Source organism: Mobula hypostoma, chromosome 8 (genome assembly GCF_963921235.1).
Source record: "Mobula hypostoma chromosome 8, sMobHyp1.1, whole genome shotgun sequence".
Classification (NCBI taxonomy): Eukaryota; Metazoa; Chordata; class Chondrichthyes; order Myliobatiformes; family Myliobatidae; genus Mobula; species Mobula hypostoma.
Window position 1 is genome coordinate 108,415,079 of NC_086104.1, and position 14,487 is coordinate 108,429,565.

Genomic DNA, 14,487 nt, shown 5'->3' on the forward strand with positions numbered 1-14,487 from the left:
CAAAGGAGACTTCTGACAGCTGTAGGAACCCAAATGAAGAATGTCCAACTACTACATTAATTCATGAATGGTAAACAACTGTTGTCAGAAGTGGATGTATTAAAATGTAAACGCCAATCCAAATCGACTATAATTAAAAGCCATAGAAAGGGGAAAAAATGCAGCAAAGAGGGAAAAGAAATTTTAAAAAGTTAAACAAAAGGTCAGATGATTAAGAGAATTACCAAAAATATATGTAGTGAACCCAACAGCTGAAATTACAGAAACAATTATCGATACTCTTCAGAGATTGTCTGCTTGGCATCAGGGGTCGTACAACCAGGACTTGAGATATACACCAGCTGCTCCCATGGCTTCATGTGACCATGATCAGGGGGCTAATGAGGTTCAAAACCTTACCCCAGGGTGACCTAGAAGCTAGCAGAGGAAAGGAGCACCTTACACCTCCTTTGGTAGAGACATATCTGCACTCTGCCACCCAAAGGTACGTAGCAGCTTTCTTAAAAATGGCTCACTGCAGAAATTCATCTCTACCTTATGTCTGCAACATGATGGCAGGCATCTGTGAAATACGAGCCAGGTCTTAATTCATATTTTTAACAAACTGGAAGGAACCTCAGCCATTAATTCAGTTCCAAGGGGAGCAACCTCACTGGTACGATGCACCTTCACCTAATTTCTCTATACCTCTGCAATATATAACCATTAACCCTTCTGGTTCATTCTGCCATTAACCAACACCAAGGCATGTTAACCTAGTAGTCAATTAACCCAGCAGCATATCCTCTGAGATGTGGGAAGAAACCAGAACACAGAGAAAACCTACACAGTCACAGAAAGAACATACAAGTCCCATACAGAGAACACACAAATCTGGATGCCCTGGACCTTCAAAGTATCAGCACTACCTGCCACACCATCAGGTAGCTCAAAGTAGAGCAATCATGTCAAGCAATTCTCCAACATATGAAACAAAAAAATATTTTTAAATTTGGAAGGGTAAGTCACTCACAGGTTAATTAGACTGGATGGAGATAAAATCACAAGAATAAAGGGTTCAAAAGTGGACCTGGTAAGAAATTAGTAGATCACAGCTTGATGGGATTTTCTGAAAAAAAGCTCTTACATTCAACATCTGCAGCACCCAGATCCAAAGGTGAAAGGTGAAAGGTGAAAGGTGAGCCAGTCACCACTAAACATTACATTTATATAAATAGAACTACCGTTTAATTATCAGTGTTTAACTGAAAGCACATCTACAGAAACTTACATTTGGACAGTGAAGAGACCGAGTATGGTTATGAGGTTGCACCCTAATGTTTGGCACACTGGTGTCTTGCATGACTCCACTTATTGCAACCATCATGGAAACATTTTTCCGGAATTCCACTTCTGAAAATCAAAATTGAGATTTGATAGGCACTGAATATTTTTACATTATTCCCAAGAAGATACTGTAAATCTGTGGTTTCAAATTAAACAAAGCTCACACAATGCCACATGAAGTCTATAAAGTTCCTCTGATGAATAATCTACTACATTTACAGATCAATGAATTATACAAGTACACGGGTACAATCTACAATAAGCATCACCATTAAAATCACAGTAGGCCATTCATAGGCTCAAATTAGAGCAGGTAATAGCTTTTAACTGCATTTAGTGACATCAGCATACATGAGATGAACAACATGAGACTGAATTTTGCAGTAATTACCGAGCTCATAATCTGTAAACATTTTCCTGATTTGGAGTCATCTATATACTACTAAAACTCTCATGCTCTGTCTGTCTGTTTGTCACCTCCAATTAGCGCAAGCGGTGTTTTACAGCGGCACTTTTTTTGGCTAAATCAAATTAAAATGCGCTAACTTACAGAATGCATGCAAAGTTCAGGGTTATATATTCGTATAAAATTGCTCATTCGCAAAAATCAACAGGCTCCCTTTTAATCAGAGAGCCGATCCGCCATCATGGAAATCAGGACACGGACAGCCCGACGCATGTGCACGGCCAGCCTCAGCAGCAACACCTACCGGAGCAAAAGGACAGGGCAGCTCTATTTTGAGGGGTCACATTCTGCTAATCACCATCAGCACATGCAGGACTGGGACAGATCTAACTGCCACCCATCAATAAGAGATAATTAAATCTTATTGTAATGACGTACTTCGAGACACCCATAAAACCCTTTACTGCGGTCAAAGGACAGCGGTGACTATATCACGTCCATTTAGGAGAGCACCAACCACATCATCAAGAATAATCAGCATCCTTCGGTGTTAGTGCTTCGTATCTTCTACCCAGCATTAGGGTAAAAAAAAATGGTCAGCCTAATTATGCCACGTGGAAAGGGAAGGGAGCCATTATGGTCAAGAGATGACCCCAAACGTCGTCAGGAAGCAGCAAGGAGAGGGAGAGGACAAGAATCAGATGAGGCCAGGGCCGCATGATTCCAGGATCAAAGAGTCAGGACAAAAAAAGATGAGAGAAAAGAGACAGAGGAGGAGAGGCATGCACGTCTCCAGGATCAGAGACAAACAACAAACAGCAGAAGAGGTGAAGAGACGGGGGATGAAAGGGCTGCACGTCTCCAGAATGACGAGAGGCACAAGGGTGGCAGATAAACCAGAAATGAAGCCATCAGACGTGTCCTTCGTTAACTGAGGAACAGCTATATTTGCTTTGCTACACGTCATTCTTCTTTAATAAACTGAGGTTTTCTACTTCAGTTTCCAAAGCAAAATGATACCAATAGCATGGAGGAAAATTTAATGTTTATTCTGGTCACATCAGACTGCACTACCCTTCTCTCTAAGGGTGCCCCAACAGGTCACCCTGTTGTCCAGTGAGTCATAAGGTCACTGCATTCATGCCAACAATCAAGTAACCCATTTATAGTAATCCCACTAACCAATCCTTGGTCTGTAGGCTTGCAAACCTTGGTGATTCCAACACTCATTTGAATACTTAGTCAATGCTTCATAAACTCCTGCCTCTACCACCTTCCGAGGACTGACGCTCGTCAGAACCCGTTTGGCAACAGTCTCCTGCCCCAATTAAGTGGCATAGTGTCCCAAATCAACAGAGGAAATCCTGGCAATTTTGTCAATTACTTTTTATTAAGAGAGGTCCCAAATAAGCAGCTGCCCTGATTAACTGAAGGCCCAATTACTGAAATCTACTGCGTACAACAAACAGTAAGGCTCCTAGTATTGATCCATGCAGTACATCACTGGTCACAGGCTTCCAATCACAAAATCAACCCTCTGCCACTTGTAATTTAGTAACAAGCTAACTTTGAATCCAATTTGCCAACAAGCTTTAGATCCCTGGGCTCCAACCTTTGGATTGACCTTGTATATGGGGCCTTGTTAAAGTTCATGCAGACTACCTAAACGTACTGCCCTTAACAACAAGGTGAGTCAGAGAATCTACCACAATAAAAGTGCACTGTCTTTCCAAGCACAGATAAATCCTGCCCTTCAGGATATTTTCCAATACCTTTCCTACTAGACAGTACACTGACTTATCAGTATTTACCGGGCTTACTGCTATTCCTCTTGAATAAATTTACTACACTTGTCGTCCTTTAGTCAGTCAGCAGGCATTTCACCAAGTGCCCAGCAAAGATTTTAAAAAACATTCTGACCCCAGCAACCACCCCCTTACCCTTCAGAACTCATCAGCCCTATAGATTTACCCACCTTTATGTCTACTAAAACATCCAATGTAAGACCACATGACATAGGAGCTGAATTAGGCCATTCAGCCCATCAAGGCATTCCATCACGGCTGACTTACTAATACACTCAACATCATTCTCCTCCCTCTCCCCATAACCTTCGATGCCCAGACTAATCAAGAACCTATTAACCTGTGCTTTAAATATACACAATGACTAGGTCTCCACAAACATCTGTAGTAATACAATTCCACAAATTCATCACCTTCTGGCTACAGAAATTCCGCCTCGTCTCTGTTCTAATTGGGTGTCCATCTATTCTGAGGCTCTAAGTCCTTCTGCAGACTAAGTGTTTCCTCAACACAACTGGCCCCTCCACCGATTTTCTCATCATCCACAAACTTGGCTACAAAGCCATCAATTCCATCATCCAAATCATTGACACACAAAGTAAAAGAAGTGGTCCCAACACCAATGACCCCTGCAGAGTACCATTAGTCACTGGCAGCCAATCAGAAAAGGCTCCCTTTATTACCATTCTTTGCTTACTGCCATTCAGCCAATCTTCTATTCATGCTTGTATCTTTCCTGCAATACCAAGGGCTGTTATCTTGTTAAGCAGCTTCATGTGTGGCACCTCATCAAAGGCTTTCTGAAAATACATGTAAACAACGTCCACTGACTCTCCTTTGTCTATCCTACCTGTTATTTCCTCAAAGAATTCCAACAGATTTTGTCTCGTTTACCATGTGCCTCCAAATACCCAAAACCTCATCCATAATGATGAACTCCAACACCCTCCTAACCACAGAAATCAGGCTGAGTGGCTTGTAATTTCCCTTCTTCTGTCTCACTCCCTTCTTAAAGGGTGAAGTAACTTTAGTAATTTTCCAGTCCTCTGGAACTATTACAGAATCTAGTGATTCTTGAAAGATCATTACTAAAGCCCCCCAACAATCTCTTTAGCTATCTCTTTCAGAACCCAGGTCCAGATGACTTATCTGCCCTTAGACCTTTCAGCTTCCCAAACGCATTTTCCTTAATAGCGACTACACTCACTGATGCCCCCAACACTCACTAATTTCTGGTGTCTTCCACAGGGAAGACTGACACAAAATACTTACTTAAGTTTGTCTGCCATTTTATTTGTCCCCCATTACCTCTCCAGTGTTATTTTCTAGCAGTCCAATAACTAGTATCCTCTTTTTTATTACTGGCTAGCTTACCTTCATGTTTCATCTTTTCTCTCCTTATGGCTTCCTTAGTTGCCTTTTGTTGGTCTTTAAAATCTTAACAATCCTCTGTTTCCCCACTACTATTTGCTATATTGTATGTCCTCTCATAGAAAATCTACAGCATGTTACAGGCCCTTCGGACCACAATGTTATGCCGACCATGTAACCTATTCTAGAAGCTGCCTAGAATTTCCCTACCGCATAGCCCTCTGTTTCTCTAAGCTCCATGTACCTGTCTCTAAAAAGACCCTATTGTATCTGCCTCTACCACCTTCGCTGGCAGTGCATTCTGTGCACCCACCAGTCTGTGTGTGAAAAACTTACCCACGTACCTACTTCCAAGCACCTTAAAACTATGCCCCCTCGTGTTAGCCATTTCAGCCCTGAGAAAAAACCTCTGACTATCCACCCGATCAATGCCTCTCATCATCTTATACACCTATATCACATCACATCTCATCCTCTGTCACTCAGAGGAGAAAAGGCCAAGTTCACGCAACCTATTCTCATGAGGCATGCTCTCCAATTCAGGCAACATCCTTGTAAATCTCCTCTGCACTCTCTCTATAGCATCCACATCCTTCCTGTAATGAGGTGACCAGAACTGAACACATTACTCCAAGTGGAGTACTCTGTTACTTTTATGCTGTCCTTTGTCAGCCACGTTGTCTCATTCTCCCTTTAGAATACTTCTTCGTTCTTGGAATGTATTTATCCTGCACCTTCCGAATTGCTCCCGGAAACTCCAACCATTGCTGTTCTGCTGTCATCCCTGCTAGTCCAATCAAAACTTTAGTCAGTTCCACTCTAATGCCTCTGTAATCCCCTTAACTCCACTATAATATTGATACATCTGATTTTAGCTTTTCCCTCTCAAACTGCAGGGTGAATTCTATCATATTATGATCACTGACTCATAAGGGCTCCTTTACCTTAAGTTCCCTCATCAAATCCAGTTCATTACAGAACACTCAAACCAGGAGTGCCTTTTCCCTAGTGGGCTCAACCACAAGCTGGTCTAAAAGCTATCTTGTAGGCATTATACAAATTCCCTCTCTTGGGATCTAGCATCAACCTGATTTTCCCAATCTACCTGCAGATTAAAATATACCATGACGATGATAACATTACACTTTTTACATGCCTTTTCTATCTCCCGTTGTAATTGGTACCCCATATTATGGCTACTATTCAGAGGCCTGTATTTAACTCCAATCAGGGTGTTTTTACGGTTGCATTTCCTTAACTCTTCCCACAAGGATCCTACATCTTCCAATCCTATGTAACCTCTTTCTAAATATTTGATTTCATTTTTTTTAATAACAGAGCCACCCCACCCCTCGGCCTACCTGCCTGTCTTTTCGATATATCTTGTATCTTTGAATGTTAAGTCGACAACTCTGATCTTCTTTCAGCCACAACTCACTGATGCCCACAAAGTCATACCTGTCAATCTCTAACTGTGCAACAAAATGATCTACCCAATTCTATATACAGAGTGCATTCCAATATAACAGCTTTAGTCCTGAATTCATCACCCTTTTCAATATTGCCCCTATATTTACACTTCCACTCATCCTGACTGAAATGTTATCCTATCACCTGGTTGTCCTTCCTCACAATCTCATGACACACTGCGCCTACTTGTATACCAGCTGCCCCACCCTCAACCCGAATTCTCTGTTTACCTTCCCCTGCCAAAGATATATATCCTTCAAAATATTAACATGCTTTTGAATATTCCCCATCACCCTCCCCAAAATCTGCAAAAGTAATGTCTTTGACTATAAGACCATAAGACATAGGAGCAGAATTAGGCCATCTGGCTGATCGAGTCTGCTCCGCCACTCAATCTTGGCTGATCCACTTTTTCTCTCCTCCTCAGCTCCGGTTCCCAGCCTTCTCCCCGTAACCTTTGATGCCATGTCCAATCAAGACTGAGTGAACATGAGTGAGAAATACTCATTTAAGACCACGCCCATGTCCTTAGAATTCCCTCTGGTCCCTAATGGGCCCTGATCTTTCCTGGATACCCTCTTGCCCTCAATATACTTACAAAATGCCTTGGGATTTACCTTAATATTGTCTGCCTGTGCTATTTTGCAGCATTTCTTTACCTTCTTCATTTATCTCTTTTTTAAGTACTTTCCCTATACGTCCTACAGACCTGAAAGTAGTGTTGGATGTATAGAGGGAGTACTTAAAAAACTTGATTGCTGTATTTTTTTCTTTATCAAATCCTTGACATCCAGGAAACATCTCATTATGCTTCATCCTCAGTGGTTGAACAAGTTAGAAATACTTTACCTCTGAACTCAATATTACTTATCCTTTTCAAGAATACTTTGAAACTGAAGGATTATTGTCCTTTGAGCCCAATGAGCTCATCCACTGACATTTCAACCACCAGCCCACTTCATTCCGAAAGATTAGTTCCAGCATTGTCCCATCCCTCGTTGAACTATGCAGCTTTCCTGGAGCTCTTTAAAAATATAATTGCCTCATCTAATTCTTTCACACCAACGTGATCCCAGCTAATATTAGGGAAGATGAAATCCTCTAAGACTACAAACTTATTCCTCTTAAGACTTCTGTGATTTGCTTTCATATCTGCCCCTCTATCACCTGCTGACTGTTGGGAGGCCCACAGCAGAATCATAGCAAAACAATTTCCTTTTTATTAAGCTCCTCATTTGGAGAGTCTTCAGAGACATCTTCCATCATGACTGCAATGGTCTCCTTTGCCAATATTGCAATGCCCTCTATTTTACTTCTTCCACTATCATATCTTAAGCTTGTATACCCTAAATGTTAAGTTGTCAGTCCTGCCTTTCTTTCAGTCACCTCTCAGTGGTTACAACTATTTTATATTCCCATGTACCGACCAACAGTGCAAGGTCGTCTGGTTTTATCTGAGACTCCTTGTATTAAAATAGATGTAATTCAACTTTCTATTTCTCAGTTGACATTACCTCTGTGATACTGATCAGGGACTGGAAGATTATAAACAATTTGCACTATTTACAAAGTGTAGAGCAGAACAGCTTGCTCTTTATTCAGATATTCCTACCTGTACTTTGTTCAAACCGACATGTTAACCATAGCTCCTGGTTGTATGTGGACAACCCTGGTGTTCGCAGTTTCAGTGGGCTAGACTGGACAGAGGGAATAAAAAGTCAAGGTTTAACCGCTGAAGACAGGTGTCAATATAATCAATAAAATTTAGCTCACATATCCGAGAATTTGACATCAATAATTCAGGCTAATTTTGATTATGCATAACTGATTTGAATTCAGATTTCTAAGTTCTGTACTTGAAGCTGCTGTCTGTACTCGAACAGTTAACAACTGAGGTCATGCAAAACCAACGTAAGAGAGAAAGGTGTAGGGCAGGGAAGGGGAAAGGGTATAGATACATATTGAAAGAGCAACAACTCACATTCCTGTTTGATAGTCGCTAACCTGACAGCATCAATATTGATTTCTCAAGTATTAGAAAAATATGGGTTAGGAACATCTTTTATAAATTGGATTAAAACTTTAAATTCTAACCCTAAAGCTAAAGTAGTGACAAACTCTCAAATTTCAACACCATTCCAGTTAAAAAGGTCAACTAGACAAGGTTGTCCACTATCACGTGCTTTATTTGTATTGGCGATAGAGCCATTAGCAGAACTAATTAGAATTGATCCAGATATTATGGGTTTTAGAGTTAACCAAGAGGAATATAAAATTAATCTTTTTGCCGATGATGTTTTGATCTATTTAACAAACCCACAACATTCGTTACATAAATTATCTTCTAGATTGGATGAATATGGGAAGGTATCAGGTTACAAAATAAACTGGGATAAAAGTGAAATTTTACCTCTTACTAAAGGAGACTATAGTCAATATCGATTAGTAACCCAATTTAGATGGCCGGTAAATGGTATAAAGTATTTAGGTATAAGACTTGATAATGATGTAAAGAATTTATATAAATTTAATTATTTACCACTATTGAAAAAAATTCAAGAAGATCTTGACAAATGGATGATACTACCAATAACATTAGTAGGTAGAGTCAATGTTGTAAAAATGAATATATTTCCTAGATTACAGTATTTGTTTCAAACATTACCAATACAATTGCCACAGAAATTTTTTCAAGAGTTAAATAAATGTGTGAGAAAATTTCTTTGGAAAGGTAAAATGTCAAGAATATCATTGGAAAAACTGACGTGTAAATTTGGGTTAGGAGGGTTACAACTTCCAAACTTTAAAAACTACTATAAAGCAAATCAACTTAGATTTATTGCATCTTTTTTCGATGATCAAAAACCAGCATGGATTAAAATAGAACTAGACAAGATAGGAGAAAATAAACCTGAAGATTTTATATATAAATGGGAATCTAAATGGATACGGGAAAAGAAAGAATCTCCTATATTAACACATTTGATTGATCTATGGAATAAGATAATTGTTGATAAGGAAACACAGAAATCTCTATTAGCAAGGAGACCTTTGTTCCAAAACAGACTTATTCCTTTTACAATGGACGATCAACTTTTATATAATTAGTACCAAAAAGGGATTAAATTTATAGGAGATTGTTTTGAGCAAGGTATATTGATATCATTTGAACAATTAAAGGATAAATATAAAATATCTAATAATACTTTCTTTTGTTACTTTCAATTAAGGGCTTACTTAATAGGTAAGCTGGGTCAAACAATGTTTTTGCCAAAGCCTAATGAAATTGAAATTTTAATTCAAAAAGGGAAAATTTAAAAATTTATTTCTTGTATGTATAATTTGATTCAAGAACAGACAATTAAACAAGGAACCCATAAGTCAAAGCAAAAATGGGAAACAGATCTGAATATTAATATTGATGAAACAAATTGGTCAAGATTCTGTCTTGACAGTATGACAAATACAATAAATGTTCGACTTAGATTAGTACAATATAATTTTTACACCAATTATATATTACACCACAAAAAATAAATAGATTAAATTCAAATCTATCTGATAAATGTTTTCGGTGTAATCAAGAAATTGGTACTTTTTTACATTCTACTTGGTCTTGTTTTAAAATTCAACCCTTTTGGATAAATTTAAGAGTCTTATTGGAACAAATTACTGGAATTCAACTTCCACATAACCCTGTATTATTTCTATTAGGTGATATTGAAGGGATAAAACCGAAACTTAAATTGAATAAATATCAGAAAGAATTTATAAAAATTGCATTGGCAGTAGCTAAGAAGACTATAGCAGTTACTTGGAAATCTGATTCGTATTTAAGTATGGATCGTTGGAATAATGAAATGGCTAGTTCTATTCCACTTGAAAAAATTACTTATAATTTAAGAGATAAATATGTAACATTTTTGAATATTTGGCACCCTTATTTACAAAAGATAGGATGGCACATTTAGTTGCTCCGATAAAGATCTTGGTCCCTTGGGGAAAGTAACGAATAATTATACCAAATTTATTTTGAATCCCATGGAGCATGTGGAAACCTTCCAATACCCAGGCGGCTCTTTTTTTTTCTCTTTCTTTCTTTTTGGGTAGGACTATATATGGGGGGGGGGAGGGTTAAGGGGAGGGGGGGTGGGTAGATTTTATCTTTTCATGTATTCTTTTTGAAAATTTAATAAAAATTATATTTAAAAAAAATATTGATTTCTCTAACTTCCAAACCTCCCCCCTCTGATCCCGCCCCTTTGCCTTCCTTTTCCTTTTAGCCCCTTTACCCCTCCCCTTTCCCCTCCCCACTCTCATGACCTGCCTATCATCTACACCTTCATCCCTCTGGTTCCCTGCTTCTTCCCCTTATTCCCTGGTCTACAATCCTCTTCTATCAGTTTACTCTTCCTTCAGCTGTTTACCTCTTCCTTTTATTACCTCCATGTTTCTCACATCATCCCCTTTTCCCCCTCCCCCCATTTCAACCTTGTGCTCCTCCCCTCCTCCCACTCTTATTCTGGCTTCCTCCCTCTTTCTTTCCAGTCCTGATGAAGGGACTCAGCCTGAAACATCAAATGTTCATTTCCCTTCCGAAAGGGCCAGAACACCCTACACTGCACTGTAACATTAATAAAGGCAAAACGTGGAGGGAGTTCTCCTCAGGCGTTGGTCAGGGCAGCACGGTAGTGTAGTGGTTGCACAACGCTTTAAAGTACCAGGGATCCAGTTTCAATTCCCGCTGCTGTCTGTAAGGAGTTTGTATGTGCTCCCTGTGACCGCGTGGGTTTCCTTTTGGTGCTCCGTTTTCCTCCCACAGTCCAAAGACGTAGTGGTTGGTTATTGTAAATTGTTCTATGATTAGACTAAGGTTATATCAGGGCTTGCCAGGCAGTGCAGCTCGAAGGGCCACCAGAGCCTGTTCCGCACTGTATCTAAATAAATAAATAGATATTTAGAACCCTCAACTCAAGAGAGCAGTGGTTGTTAAATTGTTACATATGTCCAAGACCAAAATATACATACTTTTAGCCTACTGCAAATTCGGCTGCCCATAATTGAACTGAATGGCAGAGGCATAAAGTACAACTCCTCTGGCCACTTCTTAAGTTGCAAGCAAGATGATGGAGGGGCTCAGTGGCTCAGCAGGAACCTGAATTTAATGCCCTTGCACAAAAAGGATATTCTTAGAACCCTTGCCAAGAAATAATACACTCCTCTGAGCAATCTTGCCTGAAACAACACTCAGCCTTTTCATGAATTGCCAATAATGTTACAAGTGTGTTAACTTAATAAAACCATTGTAACATGCAAACAAGAACAAATGATATATAACTTTAAGATTTCAATCAGAAATTTCACACACCTGAAATGCTAACTATATGCTCTGACCTGCTGAGTATTTCCAGAAAAAGCAGTTCATGCTTAGTGTTATTCACTTACCAGATTACCTTTCCTTGTGGATGGAATTGGTGGTAATGCTCTGGATGTAATAATTTCTGGACCTGTAATCAGACAAAATGTATGTAAAAACAATTCACCAATATCAATAGGGTAAGGAAGAAAGGGAGGAGGAAAATCCATGTATTCCTTTCCTGCTGCCTTTCTGTACAATGCACTGGTGAATAGACAAATAATCTGTCTCAACTTCAGGAGATACTACGGAAAGATTTGGAAAAAGCTTCCATGTAGAAACAAAATGAGTTGGAACAATTGCTCTTCCAAAAAAAGACTGCATAATGACAATCAAATAAAGAAATTCAAGCACAAAACTGGAAGGGCTCTGCTTGCCTTCAGCAATCATACCAGCAGTCTTCAAATTCAATGCATTGGTCTCAATAATTTAGAATGCCTTCAATCTAATGTTACCACCAGACATATCCAAAGTGACTACCTCATCTGCAATCACTCTTTCGTCTCCATCAATCCCTTTTTTTTTGCTCACACCACCTCGACAACCACAGGAGATGTAATCCCTGCCCTTTGACCTTTTCTCTCCCCACCATCCAGAGACACAAACATCTCTTCTAGATGAACAGCTATTCACATTTACTTGCTCTGGTTTAGTCTTCTGCACTTGGTGCTCATGATCTAGTCTCCTCCACTCTGGGAAGAACAAAATGTGACTTTGAGCTTTCCACTGCTTGTCACTAATGCCCACTTCACTCCTACATGTTCAAATGAAGCCCAAGAAACATCCCCTCAACGAACTCAACATATGAAGTAAACATGTGCTCTTGCCTTCTATCTCATTTTCACAATTTTGTACTTTTCTGATCTTCAGGTTCATATTCCATTCATTACCCCTCCCCAGATACATGTACTTGTTTTTCAATAGCCCTTCTCACACAATTTAATGCCACTGTTTGTGTCTTTGCTTTTCACTTGATCACACAACTTCCTTTTGTTCTCTCACCAACTTCTTGCACTCAACTTAAAACTTGTTTCATTTCTAAATTTTCCCAGTTCTGACCAAAAGTCTTCACCCTGAAACAGCTTACTGGTATCTGCACAAATGATGCTTGTGGATTCTGTTTTTTCAATCTAAGGTTCTTTCAGAAGTCAAGGAAGTGGCACAACACTTGTTGCTTCATGATCATTTTATTAAGCACTATTAAAACAAAGAGAATCATAAACACAGAGTCACAGAAGTCTGGTGGCTAAGAGCAAAGACCAGAAAGACTCAAAAAAAATGGAAGGTCGACATGATGTACCCTTCTTATACCCCACAGATAAGAAACATTCTATTCAAATATGTAGATAAGAGTTAACCAATCAGATAACCCCTATTCAAATAATGCGACACAGAAAAAGCTTCCAGAATCATACAAATGTAACTGCTAATGGACACACTGAACAACTGCATATAAGTACTGTGACCACTATGAAACACTAGAAGTAGTCATATGAAATACAAATTAAAACTAAAGTTAAGCTACAAAGAAAATTATAATTATACAGTCCAATCTAACATGTCTGACCAACTTTTTCCAGTGCTTTGATTTTATTTCCTACCCCAGCAGTATTTTTGCTTTTGATTATAGCTGAGAAACAGGATTAGCCTCAAGAGCTCTGTCACACAGAATAAATGAATAAATGTGTTGCGAACTGTCTCCTTGTCTCTTTCTTTAACTCTCATGAATCAGTAAGTTTTTCTTTTGTAGTCTTATTAAAGATCACAGACAAGCAACATTTCTCTTTCAAAGACCATACTTGTCATGCAAGCTATATGTCTTCGAGTTTAATTCTACCTTCTCTGGATGATCCAACATTAAAGCCAATGTCATGGTTTTACTGAAACACTCAGTTGTATGATTCATTCATCTATTTTCTGTCCTTACACTATGATGTTAATACAACCCAAGACAATTGTGACCAATAGCCCTTTTCTATCAGGTTCTATAAATCAACAGAAATATTCTTTCTCAAATAAGTCATCCTCATTTCTGTCTGCTCTTCTCCAAACACATCTATTGGCCATTTTGCTGCTGTCTCTAACCAACCTCATGTCATTCTTCTTCCCATTCCTGTGTCAATCACGAAGGAAACAAATCCAGCTCTTTAACCCTGAGTAAATAATGTTCAATGAATCATTTGAATTGTCTTCAAAGCCTCCACATTACTCACCCTGGGGTGAAACTCAAAACAGTATCCTTTGTTTTACCATAAAATATACTGTACACCTATACAATAACTTGCAAATACATTACACAGCACATTCATGTGCCATTGTTCATACACTAACATAAAGTAGAAATACCAGACAATGGCAATCATCAACAAGAGTGTATTTCTCCCTTTTATCAAAGAATATCCTCTGTACTTTGTATCATTGGCAAGGTTAAGGCTCAGCACATAGTCTAGTGTTCATCGTAGCTTGATCAATTTTTCAAAATATCCAAAATATACACCTATTTGCTGTTCTCACAACACCCTACCAGACTGTCTCACGTTTCCTGTACCCAGTGATCAAAGGGCTAAGAGCAATTTGAGACTGGGGATCACTGTAGACAAGGGGAAGGATTTAGTTTATAGAAAGATGTCAGAAGGCGAATGTCGTTTGCAAAAGTACCTTTGGAATTATCAGCAGCTTTATCAAAGAACTAC

General features: G+C 39.0%; 1 protein-coding gene across 2 annotated transcripts in view; it reads right to left on the bottom strand.

Moving 5' to 3' along the window:
- The window catches only part of tmem181 (transmembrane protein 181), a 142,024-nt gene that overhangs the window by 97,434 nt on the left and 30,103 nt on the right, over positions 1-14,487 (bottom strand). For both annotated transcript variants that reach the window (XM_063056587.1, XM_063056588.1), the window contains exons 3-5: positions 11,824-11,885; positions 7,991-8,075; positions 1,271-1,392 (exon numbers count right to left, since the gene is read on the bottom strand). In XM_063056587.1, coding sequence (XP_062912657.1) covers positions 1,271-1,392; positions 7,991-8,075; positions 11,824-11,885 — 269 coding nt within the window. The remainder of the gene's footprint in view (positions 1-1,270; positions 1,393-7,990; positions 8,076-11,823; positions 11,886-14,487) is intronic.